This window comes from Histomonas meleagridis (genome assembly GCF_020186115.1).
Source record: "Histomonas meleagridis strain 2922-C6/04-10x chromosome Unknown contig_20, whole genome shotgun sequence".
Lineage (NCBI taxonomy): Eukaryota > Parabasalia > Tritrichomonadida > Dientamoebidae > Histomonas > Histomonas meleagridis.
The window spans coordinates 1,640,861-1,667,377 of NW_027150805.1; the positions used below are offsets into that span (position 1 = coordinate 1,640,861).

The 26,517-nt window shown below is 28.5% G+C and overlaps 7 protein-coding genes across 7 annotated transcripts; 5 read left to right on the plus strand and 2 right to left on the minus strand.

Annotated features, from left to right (window-relative positions):
• Nucleotides 1-16: 16 nt before the first annotated feature.
• On the plus strand, nucleotides 17-772 carry GO595_003058 (RNA-binding protein 25-like; the record flags this gene model as incomplete). Its single annotated transcript, XM_067916037.1, has 1 exon — nucleotides 17-772. The coding sequence occupies one exon, from the start codon at nucleotides 17-19 to the stop codon at nucleotides 770-772; it is 756 nt and encodes a 251-aa protein (XP_067776859.1).
• A 3,678-nt stretch (nucleotides 773-4,450) lies between these two features.
• On the plus strand, nucleotides 4,451-5,125 carry GO595_003059 (family 20 glycosylhydrolase; the record flags this gene model as incomplete). The annotated part of the gene is made up of 1 exon (XM_067916038.1): nucleotides 4,451-5,125. The coding sequence occupies one exon, from the start codon at nucleotides 4,451-4,453 to the stop codon at nucleotides 5,123-5,125; it is 675 nt and encodes a 224-aa protein (XP_067776860.1).
• Nucleotides 5,126-13,619: 8,494 nt separating this feature from the next.
• GO595_003060 (uncharacterized protein) lies at nucleotides 13,620-14,513 on the minus strand (the record flags this gene model as incomplete). Its single annotated transcript, XM_067916039.1, has 1 exon — nucleotides 13,620-14,513. The coding sequence occupies one exon, from the start codon at nucleotides 14,511-14,513 to the stop codon at nucleotides 13,620-13,622; it is 894 nt and encodes a 297-aa protein (XP_067776861.1).
• A 2,010-nt stretch (nucleotides 14,514-16,523) lies between these two features.
• Nucleotides 16,524-17,015, plus strand: GO595_003061 (Cullin family protein; the record flags this gene model as incomplete). The annotated part of the gene is made up of 1 exon (XM_067916040.1): nucleotides 16,524-17,015. One exon carries the CDS (start codon nucleotides 16,524-16,526, stop codon nucleotides 17,013-17,015), a length of 492 nt encoding a protein of 163 aa, XP_067776862.1.
• Nucleotides 17,016-18,591: 1,576 nt separating this feature from the next.
• GO595_003062 (ribosomal protein L1) lies at nucleotides 18,592-19,305 on the plus strand (the record flags this gene model as incomplete). The annotated part of the gene is made up of 1 exon (XM_067916041.1): nucleotides 18,592-19,305. The coding sequence occupies one exon, from the start codon at nucleotides 18,592-18,594 to the stop codon at nucleotides 19,303-19,305; it is 714 nt and encodes a 237-aa protein (XP_067776863.1).
• Nucleotides 19,306-19,582: 277 nt separating this feature from the next.
• On the minus strand, nucleotides 19,583-20,224 carry GO595_003063 (uncharacterized protein; the record flags this gene model as incomplete). Its single annotated transcript, XM_067916042.1, has 1 exon — nucleotides 19,583-20,224. The coding sequence occupies one exon, from the start codon at nucleotides 20,222-20,224 to the stop codon at nucleotides 19,583-19,585; it is 642 nt and encodes a 213-aa protein (XP_067776864.1).
• A 1,568-nt stretch (nucleotides 20,225-21,792) lies between these two features.
• On the plus strand, nucleotides 21,793-26,361 carry GO595_003064 (SH3 domain containing protein; the record flags this gene model as incomplete). Its single annotated transcript, XM_067916043.1, has 2 exons — nucleotides 21,793-24,044; nucleotides 24,858-26,361. 2 exons carry the CDS (start codon nucleotides 21,793-21,795, stop codon nucleotides 26,359-26,361), a joined length of 3,756 nt encoding a protein of 1,251 aa, XP_067776865.1.
• Between the last annotated feature and the right edge of the window lie 156 nt (nucleotides 26,362-26,517).

A 26,517-nucleotide genomic window follows, 5' to 3' on the forward strand; every position in this document is an offset into this window, starting at 1 on the left:
TGCAACCACAAAACAAATGGATTTCGATACAATTGTAACGCTCTTCGTATATAACATCGCGCCTACTCTTCCAGATACATTTGTAAGGCGCGTTCTTGATCAGTGCGGTAATGTAACACAATGGAGAAGAGTATCAGGTGTAAAAAATGATCCAACAGATTTCGGGTTTGTTGATTTTGCATCACCAAAAGATGCGCTTTGTGCTCTCAGAGTAATACCCCAGATAAAAATCCTTGATCTTCAATGGCAAGTCAAAATAGACAAAAATTTACAAGACGATTTAGATTCTTTTGAACAAGCAAGTAAAATGAGAACCGGATATGACCCTGCTAAAGAGAGGAGGGCAGACCAAATCATTGTACAGATGGTAAATGAAATTGTTGCAAGCTCAGCATTTGCAAAAAATGTTCAAAGACTCACAGATGTTTTGTTTTCTGAAAACGACGATGACAGAGCAGGTGAGCACTACAGATATATGAACGAAATGCGTCATGAAAACAACAAATATGAAGAAATATTTCGAAATGATTTAATCAAATGGAAAAAAGTAGAAGTAAATTACCAACGAGAAATCGAAGAAATGAAAAGAGCAAATGAACAAACAGCAGAAAGAAAGGAACGAGAAGAGTTTCTTCTAAATTGGGAAATCCCCATCGATGAACCAGAAAACCATGCAGAATACATCGAAAAGTGGAAAAGGTTCACTGATTACCAAAAAGAAAGAAAAATTTTGCGAAAAAGAGAGAAAGAACTGGAAAAGCTTACGGATTAAACAAAACTTTGTGTTTTATGCCTTTGTCTTGATGCTTCCAAACAAATCATTTTAAAAAAATATGTTAAAATTTCGAGAAAAGCTTTAATTATAAGCTCCGACACACACTTTTGGAATAAAATTTTCTTTTTTCTTTTCATCTGTAATGAATTAACGGTCCATGACTTTTGATATGAAATTAAATCAGATTTAAAATATAAATTTTACTCCAGAGCCATTGCCTTCATTTCTTGCGCATCGATACTCACCATGTATCTACATTCTCATATCTGAAGAATTATATAAATATGATCCAAAATGTTTTACTAATATTCAAGATGCGTGGGAAAATGTTCTTCTTAAGCAAAAATTTTGTAAAACACGATACAGGATTATTTTTCCAAATATTAACAAAGGAATTCAACATATAAAAAATGCATTATTTAAAATGTCATATTTTACCACAACAACGAATTCTTTAAATAATTCATTTCATTTCAACCCCACTAATTTCAAACCATATATAACAAAAGAGTTACCCACTATTACACTTTTACGTAATATTTTATTTCGATATGAAGAATTATCAGAACTTGATTTTATAGATATTCCTCAAACCATTTTATTATTTACCCTTCGTAATGAAGTTCCCACATTACCGTCCTCATATAAATCCACTTGGGCCGCAGAACTTCTTCATCAAATTCCAATGAATGCGATAACATATGATTCCAAAAATCTTCAGTCACTTCTTCATAGCTTTTACGAAAGTATTCTTTTACCACGTTTCCGTGATTCATTTCAACAATGTGAACAAGAATTTATACAAAAAATTGTTTTAACTCATAGTATTGAAACGAGTCAACGAAACAAAACAAATTTTACTGTTAATGATTTTAACATTATTAAGAAATATTCTGATTATCAGATGATGAATAATGAATATAATATTTCGTTATCATTACTTCGAACATTAATACAATATTCACCACGGAACATAACTGAAAACTCATTACAAAGTTTATATTTAACTAAAATTTCATGTGACATAATAATTGGCGAAATTACAGACACAACAATACAACAATTAAATCATTTAATTAGTAATACGAATAATATATATTTAAAGTTATTATTTATATTAATACATTTTTGGGTGATATCAAGGACCGAAAATGACAACAAAATATGTATTAAATTAATCAAAAAATATTTAAAGAATTCGACAAATACAAAATTTAATGAAATTATAAATCCGTTTTTATATGAACAAATTCTTCAATATTCAACAAAGTTTAAAATGCCATTTGAATATTATCAATTAGGGAATGAAATGTTTCGAATTAATGCAAATGAACATGCACTTAGATCATATTGGAATTCATATTCATTAATTAAAGAAACGAATTTACAAGATTCTAAATCATATTTACTTGATAAAATCATAAATTATTTATTACATGAAAATAATTTCATTAATCAACCTAAAGATAATGAACAATGGTTTTTAACACATGAAATTGCGTCAATATTAAATTATAATTATATACCGAAATTACCTGTTTTCGCTACTTATTTATCGATATCAAATCCAATTGAAAGTTTTAAAGTTTGGTTTATTAAATGTAGTGTCGTATCAATATCAATACGTAATTCATTAATTAAAGGTCCAATTGGATATAAGAAAGATTGGAAAATTATATCACAACGTTTATTTAATAAGAATAAAGAAAATGAACAACTTTTAGCATTTGGGGATAAAATTATTATTCGAGTTTTAATAAAAAATCTTTGTAAAGATTTCCCAATTGAAAGTTGTCGATTAAAAGTTAATGGAATATGTAAAACAATTGAGAAAAAATGTGATACGATTAAAGACTTTAATGAATATTTATTAACTTTAACTACGAAAAAAGAAAATGAAATTTCGATTATTGGAATTGAAGTTAAATGGCTTCAAAACATTCGTTTATATACATTATTCCCGAATGAAATTAAATATGTTTATAAATCTAATGTTCCGCAAATGATAATAAAAGTTGAAGATTATCCAAAGAAATTAATTGTTGGACAATCGATCATTATTAAAGTTATTTTATATAATGGTAACGTTGATTTAAATTCATTATATGTTAATATTGATTCTGATCTAAATTTAATATATTTAATTAATCCAAAAAAGTTTTATTTTAATAATATTAAAGCTAAAGAGATTTTGAAATTTGAGTTTTTGTTTTGTGCTTTTAAACCTATGATTGTGTCTGATTGGATATTTTTTGTGTATAAAACAAATAATGAATATGTAAGATATGAATCTCATAATGTGAATATTAAAGTTATCGAAAATGTGAATAAATATTCGATAATTCCTTCTTTTCCAATGTTTTCATCTTTCGATGAATTACCTTTAAATATTAAAATTAATAAATTGGATAAAAATAAATTCGAATTAGTAATAATAAATATTTCGGCTAAAGAAATTAAAAATATAAAAATGAAATTGTGCAAAAATAAGAAAAAAAATTGTTTTTATTTATTAGGATTTTGTAAAAAATGTTTCGATAGTATTAAGCCAAAAAATAATAAAAAAATTTGTTTCGATTTGTTCGCTGTTGATAATAATTTCCCTTTAATTAAATTATATATAGGAGAGAAAAAGTATGTTTCTGATACAAGTGTATGGTTTAAATATATTTATGATGAATAAAATGTTTATATTTTTAATTTTATTATTCCAAAATAAATTGCTGAATTTAAATATGGAAATTAATATTATCAAAATTTTCATTTATTACTTCAGTTTTTTCACTCATGAAAATGCAAGGAATAGCTTCTCTTTGTGTCATTTCCTTTCCTGCTTCTATCAATTAGTTACCTAAGTCAATTTTGTTTCCACATAAACATATATAATAGAACCTTCTTTTTAAATAAGCATAGAAAAATGTCGCTTTACTAAGTGTTTCAAGATCTACGAGAAAAGATAACGACATCACCTTATCTGGCACTGGTTGAATCAAAAATATGAATATCTATATCAAATTATAACTATCATCAAACATATGTTGGTGAAAGACCATGTGTAAATTTACATTTTTCTAATAGCGTCTACAAATTTATGCTTTCCCTGCTACACCTCGATTCAATATGATGTTATAAATCATTTTCAATGTTTCTGTTTTTATGATTTTTCATTTATGAATTGGAAAATCTTTAAATATCGGTATAGAATAAAAAGTATTGAAAGAATTTTATCAATTGTTGTATAGCTAAGAAAAATACGAATTTCCAATCTGTCTTTTCCATTAAATGATTGTGAAAGTGTACATAGTTCATAAAGAATACAACCTAAGGGCCAAATATCTGTTTTAAAATCATATGACTTAAAATTAATAAGTTCTGGTGACGCTTCCTATAGACGTTTTACACTGTTGATATGTAGTGTATAAAATTCGAACAACCTGAAGGTATTGCAAATATGATGTTTATCAGATAGGAAAATTGATTAACGGCTGAATAGGACCGGATCGTTTTTTATTCAATTTTTTGTATTGGTGGGAGTGTGTATTCAAAGCTACCATAAACTTCATAATTTTGGTTTATGAACCGATTATTTTGAACCCAAAAAAACAAGTGACATCACTTTTTCATAAAACCCAAATTTAAACGGACTAAATCTCATCCCGCCAAAAGAAATTTTGAATGCTTGGGTGGGAAACAGGAGATGCAACCACCAAATTTGCAAAGAAAAAATGGAATGTTTCACAAGAAGTGCTAGGACCAGGAATTTATGAAATTACATTTAAATATACAAAAGGCAAAAACAAACTTGACATAAATGGTATTAAAGTCAAATGTGACGGTAAAGAAGAAGCGGCAGATATGAAGCTTGGAACCACCGGTAATGGCGTGAACATAAATAACATATTTGTTGTCACCATTGGACATTTCCAACAGCCAACATTTTTAGTAGCTAATGTAAGAAGTGACGGAAATGACTCTAACGGCATTATTCAAATAGCGTGCAAAGAATACAGAGGATTGAACTGGGTTACAGGTGAAATACAACCAGGTCACCAATATATCACCAAAGAATGGGAAATTACAAGTTACTACAATGGCCCTGGGGATTACGAAATTAAGTTTCAGTATACTCATGGCCGTCATAGGTTAGATATAAGAAGTGTCCAAATTGTTAATTACAATGAAATCATTAGCCAAGATAATCATGATGGTTATACAGGTAAAGCAGATGTTCAAAACACTTATCACGTTCAGATATTTCCTATTCCTCATCAACCAATATGTCTCAAATGCGTTGTTAGAAGCAATGGAGGTGTTGACTCAAATGGGTACGTAACTGTTCGTAAGCTTTAAGTTTTGTTAGATGTTGATTATTAAATTGTTTTTTAAAAAAATTTTCTCTTTATTTGTATTTACATTTTGTTGGGTTTTTTGTTTTCAAATTAAGAGTTCAAAAAAACATTTGTAAACGATGAGTATCAAATTAATTTCAAGAAATAATATTTTATATACTTTCTCAAATTTGCTTTAATTTTATATATAACATTTATGTATTTATTAAAATAAAAAGAATAATGTTTTATTATTGAACCCCTATTTTTGTCCAAGATATTTGTGTTTGTTTAAGCACAATTACCGATCAATAGTATTCAAAAAGCCACCATTTTTGAGATTGATAATGAAACATAAGTATGACTCAAAATTCATTAAAAAAATATATAAATTGGAAATTAAATTCAAATGCAATTTTATTTGACTTCCAAAATTCATATACAGAGAGCGGAATGGCCGTATAGTGGATTGAATGGCCGTATAGTGGATTTGTGATAGCACATAGAATTCATCATGTGAACAGTTATGTAGAAAAAGTGGGTTTCCGATAGAAACGATACAATAATTGAGAGGAAAATTTGAATTGATACATTCAATTTCACTATACGGCCAATTTAGTAAAAACGTTATGTTTTGTATACTTTACATTTGATTTTTTGATAGAATTGATAACAATAGAATCATTTTTATAGATGAAATGCCATCTTTCTTACAATGTCAGGGCAAAAAATTTTGCTCTGCAAGCTCCTCTTAGTACAAGTAATAATAATACAAGTTTTATTCCAGATCTTGGATAAAGATCTGGTTGTGATCGAAATTATTTTTCAAGTTCGCAACCTCAAAATATCACAGTACAAGCTTATCTTAGCACACATAATAATGATAGAAGTTTCATTCCAGATATTAATAAATGCATCCTTTCACAACATCCAAATCTTGCCCAATTTGTGAATCCAAATCCTGTTTCTAATAATGTTTCTTATAATAAGGAGACAGAAAAAAGGCAAGAGAAGAGAACGAAAATGTTTGCCCTGCTAAATAGTTTTATAATAAATAATCCTCAGTGTGCAACCGATTTAATACAGGAGTTGATAAATGCATCGACTAACAAATCTACTTATTCTACGAAACAGGTAATGATTTACATGGAAAAACTTACTGGAAAGACCTTCGCACAAATGAGAGAGAAGCATAAATTATGTGGTGATAAAGTTGTTGGACGAATATCATTGAGAACAGCTTGTGGGAAATATTGGGACAAAAACTTAATAGGAAGTGGGGAGCCAATCCTTTCTGATTTGGATATGAAGAAGTTCATAGATATAGTTCATGATAGAGAAAATGATATAAATTGTTTGGCAACATGTGAGGCAATGACAATAGCAACAACTCTCATAAAACAGAGAGTTGAAAAAGCCAGAAAACTATTGGAAATATGCAACTGCGAAAAAATATTAACGGAAGTGAGAGAAATACATCCTGATGTGATTTGGCTTCAAAAAATGGCTAAAGCAGATAATCTATATGTGGTTCCTGCTGGTGAATTGGAAACATTAAGAAGAATTGCTTGTGATAAAGTTGCAATAGAAGACTATTTTTCTAAGCATTCTCATCTACTTAAGAGGGATCCTGCATTAATTTTTAACATGGATGAAACTATGGTTTCATTAAAAAAGGAATATAAGGTATTGGTAACTCAAGGCAAAATTCCACTTACAGAATCATTTCCAGTATTTCCACACATCACTGCTTGTATAACGGTATCTGCAAGTGGATATGTTATGAAACCATTGTTTATCCTAAAGGATAAAAAAACATTAAGTGGGCTTGAAAAAGTCAAAGAATCTGGGCATTTTGCAACATCACCAACAGGTTGGACCAACAAAAAACTATTTACTTACTGGGCATATACATTCTTAGCTGGAATTCAGATTTATAGACTTCAGCTTAAACCAGAACTGAGAAAACAGAGGATTCTATTGCTGGTTGATGGACATAAAAGTAGGGCCAATTATAATGTTGCAAGATTATATGAGATGTTTGGGATTGATATATTAGTATTTCCTGGGCATACTTCTCATTTATTACAGCCATTTGATGTTGCTATAGCTTCACCATTGAAGACAATATATAAGAATAAGTTATTGCAATAATAACTAAGTTTATTTGGTGGTACTGATAGAATTCAAAGGAATCTCAAAGCAATAAGAATTATGATGATAAAATGTCTGGTATCTGCATTATCAGAAGCTGCTTCAATTGATAATATTCAAAGCGTATTTAGAGCCTCAGGATTATATCCATTAAATCCAAAAATTCCTTTATCTAGTCAATATGCAATGGAAGTTTCTCTAAGAACCAAATTTCCTGAATTATATGACAAAATTCGAAATGGAAATTTGGTAAATAATCACCATTTGAATGGAAGCCTGGAAAACTTGAAATTTGTTTATGAAGTAGAGAATAATAGGAGTTTGACGACCATTGAACAAGTTTATTCTCTGTAAAAAATGTAGTGTGATATCAAATTTTTCTATGCATATACTTAAAAAATGGGGGGAATTTTGACACCTGTTCCAGATCTGATCATAGAAAATACCAATGGAATCAAAAGAATCCACTTGGACGAAGAATATTGCTAAATAAACAATTAGCATAAAATATTCTATTGTTATATATGTTAAAAATGAATGAAACATTTTACATAAACGATTTTGAGTCTGTTGAATGTATTTAGTTCGCGTAGACAATTTTGTTGGTTTAAAAAATGATAAAATATAAGCTAATAATCTCATTTCGTATGAAGGAAGTAAAATTAGTCAAAATATGTTTATAATTTATTCTTGAAATTTACTCTTATGGTGTTCAATATCTTTGATATTTTTGTCAGTAAATTCTAAATATTTGACGAGATATTTTTGTTTTCATTTTTTCCATTCAATTTTGAATAGCATTTTTTCTATGGTTTACATCAATAAAGGTGAAGTGATAATAAATTTGAATAGTTTATATGACTTCATATGACCAAATAGTAATTCAAAAAAGTGTAATGTATTCAAATCCACTATACGGCCAATTCAATGACTACCGGTTTATTTCCGCTCTCTGTAGATTTAGTTCGTTTTATATTAATTCGATATAAACATCATTTTTACTTTGATCCAAATATAATCGTTCGTCTGGTTTGATGTTTGTGGAGAATTTTGAACATATTATTTCTGCAGAATTTTATCAATAAAGTTTTGATCAATCATATTTTCAACAAGTTAATATGTTTCATGATATATATTATATTGACAATTACACAAATGAATTCATAATTACTTTTATTAATTTCTTTTTCCTTTAGATTGGTTTCGAATAACATAAAAAAAATAACATAAAAAAAATAACATAAAAAAATATCACATAAATTTATCTCATGCTAATCAGAATATTATTCTTAGTTTTTTTATTAATCATAGATGTAACTATGTATATATATTATATATTCATAATATCAAGATCGTAGTATGATCGCTATATACGTTCGTACAAGTCTTGTTGATACTCGACTTAAGATTAACAGTTTGTTCTTTAATAATATTGGTCTATGTTAGTATCTAATCTTATTCATATATTGAATTATCGATTCGCTGATAGTGTAATGGTTATCATGTAGGATTGTCGTTCCTGTGATCCGGGTTCGATTCCCGGTCAGCGAGTTTTTTTGCTAAGCAATATGTTTTTTATTGAATTCGATGTTTTCAAAGTTATTACTTTTCTATTAAATAACATTCGATTTGTTCGCTTTTCAGAAATGGAAGCTTCAATTTGCATACGAATACATTTGAAATAAAAAAATGTCTTTGAGATAGCTAAGAACATTAATGTTTAATATGAAAAATAAACAGAAGATTATATTGTTACTAGTAAATATTTTCTACATATTTGAATAAGTTGGTACTACCCCTTTTGCACTTTTTTGTCGATTTTTATTCCAAAAAATGATGAAATCAAGCGATGCGTTCAAGACACCTGCAATTCCAATTGATGAATTTAAAGAACGACTAAAGGGAACTATTTTAAGCAATGCAGATATAAGGGCATTATTAAGAAATCCGGAATTTCAATCATTTCAATTTCGAAATGACCAAGTACTTTTTCTCCGTGAATATCGTGAAAATGTGTGTCATATTGTGCTTAACAACAAAAAACTTGAAGAAATGTTCGATGTAAGTCATGGTGTTATAGCAAATATTAGGAAAAAAAGCAAAAAATGCAAAAAATGAATTATGGCGCCCAGAAAATTCAATGATGAAGAAGAAAATCAAATAATTGAGTATATAACTGAAATGGCAGAAAAAAACGAATTCCTAACGAAACAAGAATTATTGCTGTACATAAAGACAAAATTTGGCAAAGAAGTTGCAAAATGATGGCTTGCTGGATTCTTTGAGAATTACAAAGATCAAATTGGTTTCACCAATACTATTCCTCAAGAGAACACAAGATTGAATGTGCCTAGAGAATTTCTAGATAAGCACATTGATAATATAAATAAATATGTTGTTGGGAATACAGCCGAACTGGTTTTTAACATAGATGAAATGGGTACAAGCGAATGGGAAGATAAAAAGATAAAATCGGTTATAGCACCGATAAATATGTGTCAAGCACCTGCTATGGTACCTGTAAAACGTTCAATTAGGCATTTAACATTAATTTCTTGTATTAGCGCTACAGGTGATACCATAACTCCGATGACAATTGCTTCTAGCCTACGAGTTTATGATATATTTCGTACAGATATAAGAAATGGAATTGATATGAAAATTTTAATATCAAATCCTCCATACGTGAAAAAATGATATTTTATGATTATATTACAAATGTATTTATTCCCTATGTAATAATCAGCGAAGTATTGAGGGGTTTTCAGATGAGTTTGCTGTTTTATTCATTAACGATCATTCTTCACATCGAAATTCTGAAATTTTGGAAATTTTTGCACAGAATCGAAAAATCTGATACGTTCAAAAATTGCTTTGTAATTCTTGGTCTTTTCAATTTTTTTTATTAATCGACTTAAATTTAGCTATTTATGTATGATTTTTATCAGATGCACAAATAAGTGATGTGATAAATAATTTAGGTATTTTTCTAATATTTTTAAATGATTAGAAATATCAAATTATTATAATATATTTCGAAAAAAAGAATAAATATCTTTTTCATTAATATCAATTCCTTTTTGTGCAAGAAGTAAATTAACTATTTCTTTATGACTTTTCAGATGTTCGATTTTTACCATTTGATCTTGAATATATTTCAATTTTAAAGGATAAATTAAATTTTGATAATATTATTTAAGTTCAATTTGTGTTACTTTTTCTATTAATTTCGATGGAAATAAATGTAAATTACACATAAAAAAATTTGGAGAATAATTCATGAGTTAAATATAAAAAATTCTTAAAAACGATGAAAAGAATTACAAGAAAATTCATAACAAAATGGTTATAATTTTAATTAAACAATATTGTTGACATATAAATGTATCGTATTACAAAAGATATTCTTTCATGGATGGTCAAAAATATAATATTTCTTTAATCGATAATGTTGTAAATTTTTTACATGCAATAATTTGCTAACTGATCAATATGTATAACAATATATATATATATATATATATTATACAAAAGACAAAGAGATTAATAGAAATATAACAAATAAAAATGATATTCATTGATTTTTTTTTTATAAAGAAAAATTTATTCTAGAAATTGTGCTTCGTTTTCTAAAGCATTAAATGAGCCATATGTTATTAAATTTAACTTTTATAAAATTGTGATGGATCTCATTGATTTCTTTTTCTTCTAGCAGATGATGTGTAATAACTTATTACGTTATTATTAAATAAGAAACATCTTTAGAACTCTTGCAGACATCGAATATAATTACAGTAATTATAACTGACAATAAAAAAAAAATTATCCAGAGTTATGTTGTTATGATCTATTTTGGTTGACATTTTTTACAAGTACTTCCATGAGTATATGTCTTCAAAAGTAAAATATTACAATGTATTTTGTGAATTTGATGAATTTCAGTAGTTTGTGTGCTGATGTTAACTTTTGTTTTGAAATTTTCCTTTTTATTGTCTTCTTTATACACTTGAAATTCGAGTTGATTTTGTTCTGTAAAACTATTTTCAGTATTTATCGAAAGCCAAGAAGTGACATTCATAGAAGAAGATTCTGAATTAGAATTTTCTTTTGCACCTTTTTCACGAAGTAAATTTTCTATTATGGTATAACTATTTTGTTGTGCGATTTGAATTGCTGTATAAAATTACTAAAATAATTTCCAAATTATTAAAACATATTACAAATTAATAAAACAAATTCTAAATTATTCAAATGAATAGTTTTTGCATTAACATCAATTCCTTTATCTAAAAGTAGTTTTACTATTTCTATATTATTATTTCTAACTGCTATATGAAGTGCTGTTTCAAATTATTAAAACAAATCCAAAATTATTCAAATGAATATCTTTTGCATTCACATCGATTCCTTCTTTATCTAAAAGTAATTTTACTATTTCTATATTATTATTTCTAACTGCAATATGAAGTGCTGTTTCAAATTATTAGAATATATTCCAAATTATTAAAACATAATTTAAATTATTCAAACGAATAGTTTTTGTATTAACATCAATTCCTTTTTGTTCGAAAACATATTTCACAAGTTCAATATTTCCTGATTCTGAAGCAAATGGCAAAATATTTTTTGGAATTTGATTATTTTGGAGGAAATATTTCAAGAGAAATAAATTTCCATTTCTTGCTGATTTATTTATATTATCAGCATTAACATTAATTCCTTTTTCTTCTAAAAATGCTAAAATTTCATAATTATCTTTTTTAATACAAAAACTTATCAAATCATTTGTTTTATCTTTAGACATTTTTGGTATTGATTGTGTTTTTTCTAATTTATTTTCATAAATATATTTAAAGATATCATTTTTATGAAATTGAATTGCTGCTTCATATGCACCATCAAATGTTGAATGATTTTGTTCACATAAATGAATGATTTCTACATTTCCACCTGAAACTGCATATTTACCTGTATTGTTTACATTTGCTCCATTCATAAGTAAATATTTAAAACATTTAATTGAAGAAAAAAATGCTGCATAATCAATTAATGTAACATTTTCTTGATTAATAAATGAACATCTTTCATAGAGTGATGGTTCAATAGTTTGGTTAAAGTCAAAGTTTGTTTGTGATGACATTTCTTGAAGTTTTTCGATTTCATCATTTCGAATTATTTTCGCAATTTCATTCAAATTATGTCCTTCTTTAATTAATTGCTTATGAAGCTCCCAATCATTCTTCGATAATTCTTCATAATTTTTGAAAAAAGTATCTTCAAAGCCATATTGATTTCTATTAGTTTGAATATACAAACTAAATAATGATTAAGTTTGAATAATGATTGAATTTTTTTGGTGATATTTAAATCAATTAAATTTTGTTCAATCATTTGTGCTATCACATAATAAGATTCTTGTGTAGTGATTCCAGATATATACTTAATAAAAATTGATATTAGATTACCACCGATATTTTGATTAATTTCTTCTTCTTTTTTTTGAAGTGTTTTTAAAAAATTTAAGTAAATATCAAATGTATTTCTTTGTAATGAAAATGCATTAAATACCAATTTGCATGCAATAATATTAAATGTGTTGGGAAAATTTGAATCGAATATTTTGTGCTAGTATTTGTATTACGTGTTGTTTTCAATTTTTTAATGCGGTTTTCGAGTTGACTTTTTGTGTTCAATGTTAACTTTTTGTAAGCAAAATATGAATTCATATTTGAAATCAAAAAATAAAAATATCCAAAAAATATACGAATGAATTCACTTAAAGACATGTGGTATAAGGTTTAATCTCTATGTTTATTGATATTTTCGAGTTATATAAAAATCCCATTGTGGAATTTTTCGCTTACACTCTCCTTGAACCGACAGGGGCAACCAACTTTCCTTATTATAGATTTTTTTTTTTTAATTTTGGAATTATTTATAATGTTCTAAGTATAGCATCTCCTTAAGCCCACAAAATTCTTAAGCTCAAAATAGGGATTTCCTAAATATTTGTGAAAAGGGCTTTATAAATGGTCATATATAGAATTTTGCCATTTTGAGCCTCAAATATTTGTATGTAGAAATTATGGGCACCCTTATAATTTCTTATAGCATTATACAAAAATGATATTAACTGACATAGAATGTATCTGGAATGTACGATATTATATTAAAGTGAAGAACAAAAAATACATCGAAAAATTCGAAGCATGATGTTTTACAATTAGAAAAAAAAATTGAGAGTCACAAAGGAACACAGAGTGGTTGACCGTTAATGGAGTTAAAAGAATTTGATCATCAAATTCAAGTAAACGTCTTAAACCGATTTTGAATGGTTGAAGAAAAGTGACATTATAAAATCTTTAATTTGATGACAGCGAAAACAACCCACTGAAGCTCCTTGCAACATTTGTAGAACGAGGAGTCTTTGGGCTTCTAGTAGGGGTTCTTTTAGGTGTAGGCACCTTTTTTGGAGTGTTAATAATTGTCGGAAAATCTTCATCGATTTTGTACTGTTTTAAAAATAACAAATCATTGTCTGTGAGCTTCAATCCTAAGTTAAGCGCCGCCTTTTTTAACACGCATTCAAGCTTGGCAATGACTTTATCAAAGTTTGCATATTCTAATTCAAGCGCTTTTTTCTCTTTTTCTTCGCATAACTGATCTTCTCTACGATGCCGTTGCTCAATGACTTCTTTGTTCTTTTCGAACGCGCGTTGTAGGTCTTCTTGACGCTTTGCCGATGATTTCGATCTGCTTTCAACAGATTCATTGTATAATCTCTCTGCTTCGCTATAATTCCGTGCTTTTGCATTGTACTGAGCTTGCTTTTTTAGATGTGCACTTGTGGGATCATTTCTGTTAACTTCAAGTTCAAGAGCAGCTGAATAATTATTCGCAAATTTTATCAATTCTTCTGTGTGAACTTGGTGAAGATAAATCTTCCTTTGCTGGTATTCGCGTTTAATTTCAAAAACAGCCTCCCGAGCAGCTTTAAGATAATTTGTAGCATGTAATTGAATTTCTTCCTTTTTAAGTTGGAACTGAAGCTCATTTTCAATTGATTTATTGTCTTGTGTTGTTGTTTCTATCTGTTTTTTAAGTCTATCTATGTGACAATCGATTGCTCTGGTTTTACTAAATTCACAATTTTCGATAGATTTTTGTCTTTCTTTTTTTAGTACCTCTAGCTCCTTTTTTAGCTCGTCAATTGTCGCATGGTTAATGGTATTATCTGTTGTTGTTGAAGAAGACATTTGATGTTTTTGTCAACAAAATTGAAAACTTTGTCAACATGTTCTAAACGTCAAAAAATAATTTTATAAGAACAAAAAAATTTATGCACCGGGAAAATTAACCAAAAAATCTTTGTGATTGATTATAAAAATTCATGAAGAATACATATTCGAGCTAATTTTATTATTTCAATTGAAATGTATTTATCAACATTTTTATTTTTGTCATACATAATAATTTCCAAATTTTTGTAAATAATATATTAAAATGTCAAAAAAATTAAATTTAATCATTCTAAATGAAAGAGATTTTTCTCATCAAAAACTTTTTGATGCGAACAAACTTAGTCAATTCACTGTTTGATGAAGAGAAATGCGCCAAATATTTCGATCGATTTTTTTGTCACAAAACCTCCAAAACAAATGCCTACAATCGAAGAAATAAATCGCGAAACTAAACAAGGTCTTGTTATTGTGAAATCTCATGTGAATCAAAATACCAAGCATATTACAATTCCTTCAAGCAACTTAGACATTGCCACAATTAATGAGATGGCTTCCAGCATATGGTCTGAGTTATCACAAGGAATTGATTCTCTTTTTGAAAATGGAATATCATCTATTAATTGTGCAAAGCTATATCAAGAAGCTGAACGTTACTGTCGCATTCAAAATCCTAAATCACTTTATGATCTTTTAATTCCTCAATTACAAGAAATTGTAAATAACTTTATTACAACCATAAGCAGTGACTTGGATCTAAATGGAATTTCAAATTTAATACAAATTTTTGAGCAGAAAATGAATTATCTTCGCCGAATATTTAGTTATCTTGATCGTGGATATATTTATGCAAAACGTGTTGAAGGCAATTTATCTCTTAATGACTTAATTTATAGTATCCTCAGACATAGCCTCCAAGAAAACAAGGAATGTATTGATCATATTTTAACACAAATTCAACTTGAGATTAATATATTTCGATGTGAGGAAAATACATCAAAAACTTTCATCAAAACAGCAATTGACTTCTTTGATCACTTAGGTTTTTATGATGAACTTATAGAGCCTATGATCTGTGATCAATCCAAAGATTATTATTCGTCAATTAGTCAAGAACTTACACTTTTACCGTTCATCGAATGGTTAAATCATTCGCTTACCAAAGAAAAAGAACTCATTGATGTTGGCGTCAAACAAAGTACTTATAAATTGGTGATGATGATTATTCGTCAAACATGTTTAGAATCTAATGTTTCGTTAATATTTGGAAATGAATTCTGTGAAAACTTAGAAGCACAAAATGGTAATGTCATACAAAACATATATCAATTCTTCGATGATGATTCAATTCGACATTTATTCCATGAAAACCTCGCAAATTATTACGTACAGTATTCAAAGAAACTTCTTGAAACAGATGACATAACAGAAATTATTAGGGGATATTACCATTCATACAAATTTATTAATGAAATATTCCCTGGTAATGATATTATCTCTAAAATATTAACTAAATCATTTAGCCAAAGCTTTTTGCCGAAGTCAGATCATTTAGCAAAACTTTTTGCTATTCATATGGATAAATGTCAACCAATAACTAAATCTGATAGAGAGTTCCTAAAACTAAGTAGATCTAAAAGTACTTTCGAATCTGCTTATTCATATTTGCTGATAAAAAGAATATTTTCTTGGATCCCATTTAACATTGATCGTGAAAAAAAGTTGGTGAAAGTGTTCAAGAAAATCGCAGGACCTGATTACACGAATCGACTTGAAATGATTTTAAAGGATTTGGTCATATCCAAAGAAGTGAATTTTGATGGAGAAAATTTTCAAGCGGTTATTTTATCGTCTGAAGTTTTTCCGAACACATCATTTGACAAGGTGAACTTCCCCGATTTTGTGAGAAACGATATGGAAAAATTTTCTGAAATTTATTTCCAAAATCAGAAAAATCAAAGGAAGGTGATCAATTGGTCCTCAAAACTTTCAATGGTTTTTGGTCAAATATGCGGGGTGCCCTGCAAAATGAATGGCAATCAGGCGGTTATTCTGCTGTCGGCACAAAACGGAGGAAAAACACTTAGCGAATTAGCGCATGAAACTGGAATTAGTGAAGATGAGCTCAGGGATGAATTGGCTTTACTAATGTCAAAGGAGTCATGCTTCCTCATTGTTCAAGATGAAAATAATTATTATCAAATGAATGATAACCCACAAATCATTACTAACAAAGATGGTGTGCTTGAGTTACCTGAACTAAATGCTTCAAAGATAGAAAAGGAAAGAGCTTCATTAGAATCAAACATTGAATACATTCAAAATAATCAAATGCTTTGCGAAATTATCACAAAGCTAAAAGTGTTCAAGGTCTTGCCGTTAAGTGATTTATACAACAAAGTTCTTAAAGTTTTGAGTTTTGAACCTGGAACCGTAAAATTTTTAAACTGTATTAAAGATCTTGAGAAGAAAGGATTCATCGAAAGGTGTGGAGAGAAACAGTACAAATATTTGCCGTGAGATTAGTGCTTCCAACAAAATGACTATGTAAATAAAACAGATAAATATTTTTAGCATTAATATCAATTCCTTCTTGTTCAAGAAGTAATTTAACTATTTCTGTATGACCTTTTTCAGATGCATAAATAAGTGCTGTTTTAAATAATTAAAATAATTTCCAAATATTATTTTGAATTACCAAATAATACTTTGAAGTTCTAAATTATTAAAATGATTATCAAATAAAACAAATATATGCCTTTGATATTAATATCAATTCCCTTTTGTTCAAGAAGTAATTTAACTATTTCTGTATGACCATTTCCATATGCCAAAATAAGTGCTGTTTTAAATAATTTAAATAATTTCCAAATATTATTTTGAAATATTAAAATATTAATATAAATATTAAATAAAATAAATCTGTACATTTGAAGATACTTCCATTAGTACTGTTTTAAATTATATTGATAACTCTTTTTAATTGCATTAAAAAATGTATTATAAAATAATTTTAAAAAATTCCAAATAATATTTTTTTATTTTTTAATATTCGAACAAACACTCAATAAAGTATAAAATCACTTTAATTATTAAAATCAAGAACATTTTCTTTAAGTAAGTAGTCAAATAGTTATTTATTTACAAAAGTTATTGAAATTTATGAAACTGGACACCTCACAAGAAAATATTGTTTCTCTTGATTTCACAATAAAATTTTCTTTCTATAGATTTATAGTATGGATCTGATTGGCATTCCTATGTGTGCACGGGTTCTAACTATTGTGGCATTCACTATATGCTTCACACCTTTGATGTTCTTGTTAATTCACATTATCTTGACTTCCAAATTTTTTAATACAATTATTCATTGTAAATGTCCTGATTCAAATAGGTGGCTTACATGCCCGTGCTGTGAAGGAAATTGTGTTGATCAGTGTTGGTTATGTAATGGCTGGAAATATTGCACTTGTTTTCCAAAATGCTGTTACGCTTCCTAAGATTACCTTTATTGTGGGTAGCCATCATGTTGCTGTCAGACAGCATACTTTAGGTGTCCGAGCGAGGAATATTGTTGTTGCCCTGATCCAACAGAAAATTCCATTGAAAGAGCTCGCATGTCACCTCAACAGGAGACAACTGGTGAATCAGCTGTAACTATTCCAACAGATCAAAACTAATAATAACCCTTATTTCAATGAGGAACAAACATATGCTCAAGGAGCACAATGTTGCCCATATGCCAACAATGAAATGATCGAGGATAACGTAGTCGTTAATTAACAAAAGAGAAAAATAAATTATTCATGACACATCATAATATTACTATTTGTTAAGATGAAGTTTGATTCATTTACTGTCTTCTACTTAAATCTTGGATGAAACTCCTAATATGGTTTTTAACTTTGGAGCTCTTCGATATATAATATACATGCATGATTAATGTTATATTTTAATATAATTGTTGAGTAATATTCATAATAAATAAAGGTAAATTTATTTTTTCATTTCGAAAATTGAAACCGTTAACTGGATGTGATGTGACTTGACACTTTTCCTCGACCAAGATTTATTTGAATCGTTTACAAAATCATCGATGTGTGCTCTTTATGAACAGATTCACAAAGGGTTCAGTGCCCTACAAACACTAGAACGTAAAGATGAAGAAGAACTTATCCCAGAAGATCCGAATGTTACACTTATTTTTCAACTTTGGGAACCATTAAATTATACATCACCATTTCCAATAACAATTGAAATTCCACATTCTCTTCATATTAATTCGTTATTACCGGTTAGAGTTATCACAAAAGATCCACAAGAAGAATGGAAGGAAAAATTTAAAGAAGCACTTCCTCCATTCCCTTTAAAGGTATATTCAATAACAAAATGGAAGAAAAGATTCAACAGTGCATATGAAAGACGTAATGTTATTAAAGAAACAAGTGTTTTTGTTGCTGATCGAAGAATAGGATATATATTAGGAGATTCTATTGGAGCTGATTTCTTCGCGAAAAAGAAGCTACCTGTTCTAGTTGATTTTCCAGATGGTGAAGATGTTCTTAAACCTATTCAACAAGTTTTGGAATGCACAACAGCAACATTACCTAAGGGTTATAAATTTGCGTCTGCTGTTGGAAGGTTATCGTGGAATGCGGATGATGTTGCAGATAACTCGGTTGCCGTGATAGATGCAATATTCGAAAAGATTGGCAAAGAAAAGGTTGCCGCAATCTTTCTTCGAACCCCAGGAAGCACATTGATTCCAGTGTATACAGCAGATATTAAAGAAATAATCACATCTGAGTAATAAATAAGAATATAAAGTTTTTTAAATTTTTGAAAAATACGTAATGCACTGTTAAAGATTCTTTAAATGTTTTCTTATTATTACTTTAAAAGAAGCTTTTTTAAGATAACTAATTCATGAATAAAACAAGATATGACAATGTTTGCAATTAAATCATTTTACTAACACAAATATCTAAATAAGATAACTTATACATATTACTTAATTTTTACAAACAACAAAACCGTTGAAGTTTCTAAAACTATTGATCGGCTTAACCGCCTTTGTGGATGAAATTTCATTCAATTTCTGACTCAGATTCTGTATCGTATGACGATTCCCAGTATGAATCCCTTGAGACAATATGAACTTGATGTATATAAGCAACTGTCGCTATACAAGATGTGAACACGATCCACATTCCTGCTGCGGTGATCACTCCTACATAAAAGAATCCAAGCCATGCAACACGATTTGTACCATCATCAATAATTATGAAGAAATCATCGATCGAATCACCCATACCACTGGTGATCATGCGCTGTACCAGGTATCTGAAAGTTTCGAAGGAGTCATCGATGAATCCAAATGTAAATATTCCAAATAGTGAAAGTCCAGTTACAATTGGAAGAATACCAATGACAAGGTAAACAAGGCGCATTGCAGCTTCACGAAGGATGACAATGAGCTGATAAAATGGAAGATAGGATCCAAACCATTGATTTAATCGGACAAACGAAAAGAATGTTGTAACAGAAATGAATTCTATGCTGACCTGAGATGGAAATTGTGTCATAACAAGGGAGTCAGAAAAAAGATAAATTGATGATGAAATTGTAAAGATTGTGGAAATGAGATCAATTGTCCGCCAATACCCAATAGAAAAGTGATACTGATCTTTAGTGTTAAGATGACGGTACTCAGGTGTACTCTTAACCATTTGTTGATGAGTTTTGAAACATTGATAAAGCTTGATAAGAAGGAGAATAAAGTGCAAAATAGATAAGATGATAAGCTCAAGTGAGAACCAGTAAGTGAATCGGTACATTTGGATATCATATTTTGAAAATAATGGAATATCTGAATCTACAGCAAGGTGAAGATGTTCTCTTTTCCCTTTAGCAACGACACCATTAGAAGGTTTTTTAAAGAAATTTGTCTTTTTTGTTTGTTTCTTTTTGTTTCTTTGGAGCGGTTTCTGGCGGTTAATTTTTTTGAATTGTTTATTTGGCACTTTTTGTAAAGGAAAGCCTTCAAACGAATGATGAGAAAAACCATCATAAAACACTGAAAGGTTACAATGTTGGCTTTTCGTTGATGATTTCGCTGCAAAAAAGCTAAGGCCTTTTTTAGAAAAAAAATTGGTTTCAATTAACCATCTTGTACATCCAGTTGTAGCTTTTGCATTGGAAATGGTACGTAAATCAAGGGAAAGTTTAATGTTAGTGATATGAGTGAAAAAACCAAGATCAAGGTCATCAGGTATAGGACCTATTGTTTTTGTTCCATTAATCCAATCAATTTCACATAAAATATCCTCTGATCTAGGAGTTAAACTTATGTTAAGAAAAGAGTTATTAAGGATATTGTAAAAATTATCATAAAGTGTATCAAAATAATCTGTAACATAATCAATCGTTGAAATAGCACTTTCATCATCTTCTGTGTCATAATAAAAAGATTCTACAAAAACTTGTCGATGCATAAAGTAATAGTAAACTGTTGGTTCGATAATTTTAAAATAGAAAAAGAGAAGAATAAATAATTCTAATAAATGATAAATTGTAGCCCATGGAGGATTAAAGTAACGTTTCCATTTGAATTGGATTCCATAGTGCCAGAACGGATTACTTGTAGGAATTTTATGGCGAACAAATCTAAATCGAATCGCCATTTGAAACGGTAAAAGATATTAACGTTCCCCAGAGCGATCAAAACCGCTTGCAAGCGGGCATAAAACGGTTTTATTTTACAACACATCACATCCAACATTCAGATTTTTCACATATTAATTTAATAAGTTATTATTTTAATGATATCAAAACAAATTACATGAAAACATTTAAACCACGAAAAACATTATAAAACAAAATTATAACAAAAATCGATTAAACAAAATTTAAAGATTATGATCACAATAAATCAAATAAAACACAAATTTAAAATAAAAAGAGTATCCAAAGAAAGTCACATAAGGATATGCAATGTTTTTTGATTCAAAAATCCTTCAAGAATCGAATTTTTCAATTTGAAAAAATGTCAAAAGAAATTATTCATCGAATGAATTTTTCATTTTTTTTTTCACATCAAAGTATATAAAAACAGAAATCGTATTCAAAGATTTAATTTCTTTTATAAACGAAAACTTTTTTTTTGACGATGGCTTTGTTCCATTTTTTGTTTTTCGGAGTAAAGCATTCGAATCCGGGTAATCCACAGAATGTTTGGGGCACTCCCTCTTTATTCAATAAACCAATCAAATTTCAAAACAGTTCTAAAAACACAAAAATGTCGTGGACTAAATATGAAGAGAAAGCAACAGCGATTCACCCGTTTACCCCTGCCCAAGACGAACACCTAAAGGTTTTAACTGGTGACCGATTGGAAATCACCGAGAAAAACGGCAGATGGGTCAAGTGTAAAAATCTCGAGACATCATGTGTCGGTATCTGTCCCATTCAATGTCTTCAAATCGCAAGTCAGAACCCACAAGACAACTTCAGCCTTCTGGGCGTAGAAGTTCAATATTTATTTGATTACATTTTCAAAACTTATTTCCCAACCAAAAGTCCCAACGAAAACGATATGCACATACTCGACCTTGTCAAGAAAGTTCAGTCATGTTATCCACCAACAGAATCGACGCGTGTTCAATTAGCATTATCTATCGATGATCTTCGTTCAGCACTTGGACTTACACAGTTCCAACGCGATCAATTCGGTAATGTCATTACTACGCACACTACTACCAAATCGTTATTTTCATCTGATTCGTCCAAAGATATAAATAAGACCAAATCAGCGTATACATCGCAGCTAGAAGTCACGTTAAGTTTCACGTATACATTTAACACTGAACTTCGACTTTGTTTTCGATTATATGATAAGCAAAAGAATGAAGTTTTAAGTGCGCCAGCCGACATATTTTTACCAGCGAATTGCGAAGAGAAACAAACGCTTAAATTCATTAACATTGAGAAGAATAATTTTTCATCGACCGCAATTGTATGTCGAGCATTTGGTATCACGAAACCAGGCGAAGGAATCCCCGATTTATATGAATATAAAGGAATTGCAGCATCGATGTTACAACCACCAAAAGATTTCCATACAAGTGCTGACCAACATTTACAATTACAATTTCATTCGATGAATGAAATCTCACAAATAGATTCAGTCGATGCAATTCTTAATTCAACATTTGGTGAAAATGATATTTCTCCTTTAAGTGTCCAAGTTAATTTTCTTGAGTATATTGATAAAGCTAAGAATGTAACAGAAAGTAATGTAATACCAACTTTAAGTATACCACAAAACATTTCTACTTCATTAGATGCTAATTATACATATGTCCGAATACATTTATTACATCATAAAACTAAATTAAAGAAAACACGTGTCGTATTACGTGTATTAGATATTGAAAAAAAGGAATATATAAATTGTTTCGAACATACATCAGATCCAAGTGTCTTTCCAAGTGTAGTTCAAAAAGGTTCGACTGATATGAAAATTGATGAAATAGCTGCAATTAAATTAGATAAGAATTCCGATTTATCTAAATGGATAATGATATTTGAAGTACAACGACCTAATAAAGGTCAAGTACATCTTTCATCATATGCTATTGAATCATTATTAAATAATGATAATACATTAAATGAATCAAAAGATAAGAAATTAACATTAAATAAACCTACTGCACAAGTAATGACACCAGAAGATTATATTAATCAATTCATTAATACAAAGACTAAATCAACTGGTACTGGTGGTGATTTAAATATATCAATTACTTCTGTATCAACTGATTTCACTAAGAACCCAACAATTTATAAGATATTACATTGGAAAGATCATGTACAAGAACTTGAAGAAGATAATGTTGAAACACCTAAAGATATTGAACAAGTTACATTATCAATATTTATGAATCGAATATTTATAAATTTAGCGGAAATGATGATATCAAAGAATCCAAAACTTGAACAATTTTCGACTAATTTCTTTGTTAAAACTTTATATGAAATTGATCAAAGTAAGTCACAATTATTTAAATCATTTTTCGATGGATTTATTGAAACCCAATTTAATCCGAATAATACTGTTTTATCTAATTTACATACATTATTCATGAAATATATTGCAGATGCATTACCTTCAAGTTCTGATAATAAGAATAATAATAATGGTGATGAATATTCATTAGGTGATTGTAAAATATGTTGTCGATGTTTATTCCATATTTTATCAATCATTTCTGCTTCATTAAAGATGAATACTGAAATCAAAAATGAAAATCAATTTAAAGAATCAGTTAAAATCATCTTTCAAAGATTAGGTATATTAATGTCAATTGAAGATAAAACTATGATTGTCTTTAAATCATTTGTAGCTCGATCATTTCCAATGTTATGTGATATAGCTTTAGGTTATTTCCAACAAAATGAACGTATTAAATTAGTCATTGATTTCTTTAATGCTAATGCATTTAAATCTGATACTAATGATGATATAGTTAAACAAACACGTGCTAATAAGTTAAGATTAATTAGTGGTTCTGTAGAAGCTCAATTCTTTTCAGAAGAAATAAATCGGAAACAATTATTACCAATGATTATTAAAGATTTGATAGAATTAAATCAAGGAAACTTTCAACAATTTATATTCCCAATAATTCAAAATATATTTTTCTTATTAAAATCAACTTCTTCATGTTTCCAAAATGCTATAACACCATTAGCACATTTTTTAGAAGATATCATACAAAACAAAGAAGATTTTAACTTCTTAATATTATTTTTATATTTTTCAAAGTTAAATATAATTAAAAATACCATCTTAAAATCAAAAGATAAAATTACTACTTATAATTCATTATTAAATATAGTATTAACTGTAGTTAAATCAAATCCTCCAACTTATTTATTTTATGTTTGTTCTACTGTATTTACTAATTTAATATCATTTTCTCAAATGCCTGAATTTGATTTTGTACAAAGTACATTAGATAAATTAATTGAAATCATTGCAGCATTCTTTAATGAATTCTTACGATTTAATATGTCATTAGATAAATGTGATCAAAACTTCTTCCAACAAATTTATTGTCCTAATTTAGGACCAATTGCATCAATATTACCAAAATTAATGAAATCTATGTCTCGAAGTAAATTTAGTTCTGATGTCTTTTTACCATTATTCCATTTTTATATTAATCAAGAAGATTCACAAACACGTTCAAGTGTTATAGATAGTTTCCAATTAATATTAGAAAATGATTATAATGATCGTCGTAATTTCTCTCGATCTGTTAATGCTTGTATCCATGCAATGGATGCTATTAGTAATAGTGAGAATGAGAAACTTTTAGATTTAATTACATTATTTGATCAAACTAAACCTAAAGTTAAGAAACAAGGTTCAGATTTATTCTTTAATAATTTGAATTTATTTGCACAATATATTTATGATTTAGGTCGATATCCTAATCAAAGACAATATGAAGATGAACGTACCACAGCTATTATTTCAGTATTAAATTCATGTCGTAATAATAATGACTTTCAATTATTCCCACATTTTGCTTCTAAATTATATGAATTACATATTAACTTAGGGAATAAAGTTGAAGCAGCTGAAGCTTTAATCGAATGTAGTAAAATATTAAAATGGGATGATCGAGAACATGTATCTGAAGGTCATGGATTCCCAGAACAAGAGAAACGAGAACGTAAAAGATTAATATTACATAAAGCTGTCGAATTATATATAGAATCAGAGTTTTATGAAAAGGCTTTAGAAGTATTAGAAGAATTATTAAAGTATTATCAAGATTATGAAGAAAATCAAATTAAAATATCAGAAGTATATGAATTAGAAAGTAAATGTTATGATTTAATATGTAATCAAGAACGTAATATATTAAATCGATTTTATGGCGTTAAGTTTTATGGTTCTAAATTCGATACTTATTTCAAAGATAAAACTTTCGTTTATCGAAGAAATGGTTTCTTTATGAATGATCAAATGATGAGAGATTTAAAGGATAAATTCCCTGAAGCTAAAGTCGATCCTAAACCTCCTTCTGATGAAGATTTAAAGGATCCAAATTTATATTATATTTATGTGTTTAATTTAAAGCCAAAAGATTTAGATAATTTCGATTGTTATATGCCTCAAAGTACTTTAATGGTTAAAAGTTGTTGTAATATTCAAGAGTTTTATAGTGAAACTCCAATCCGTATTAAACGTGAAGGGAATTATGGTGAATTTGCTGAATGGCATCGAAATGTTATCACGTATAATACTGAAATGCCTTTACAAGGGATTGCTAGACGTTCAACAGTGATAAAGACTTCTCCTGTGAAAGTTATGTCACCAATAGAATGCGCTATTTATGATACAAATCAAAAGACTTTGGAATTAATGCAAAAGGCTTGTATGTATTGGAGATGTATCCGATTTAAGTTGAAATTTAACGCAGTTGCTGTTTCGTCTTTCTCAATGTTACAAAATGGTATCGTAAACGCAGCTGTAAATGGTGGTACAAAGATCTTTCAAGAATTGTTCTTGGAAAGCGACTTAAGATTAGAAAAAATTAATCAATTAAATGCACAAAAATTAAAGGACGCATTCGCAGATCAATTAAAGGCTGTAAACTTCGCATTACAAGTACATTATATAGTGAAAAGTGCACAATATAATGAATTACATCAAAATATTGTAGAGAATTTTGAAGAAATGAAAAAACAAATGGAAAAGGCGATAGGAACAATTAACTTAACTGAAAGAGCTACAATGTTCGAAATTCCACCAACTGATTTCTTCGAGGCACCGCTAGATAAGGGAGAATAAAAATAGCGAAAATATTTAATTACGTTTTGATTCGATTTTGTATTAAGTTTTCGGTTAGTCGATCGATTGTGAGCTTTACTCATAACTTCTACGTAATTTGTTCGGCATATGAATTGAATATGTTTGTTTGAAAAATCAGCGGTTTTGATCGTTTCA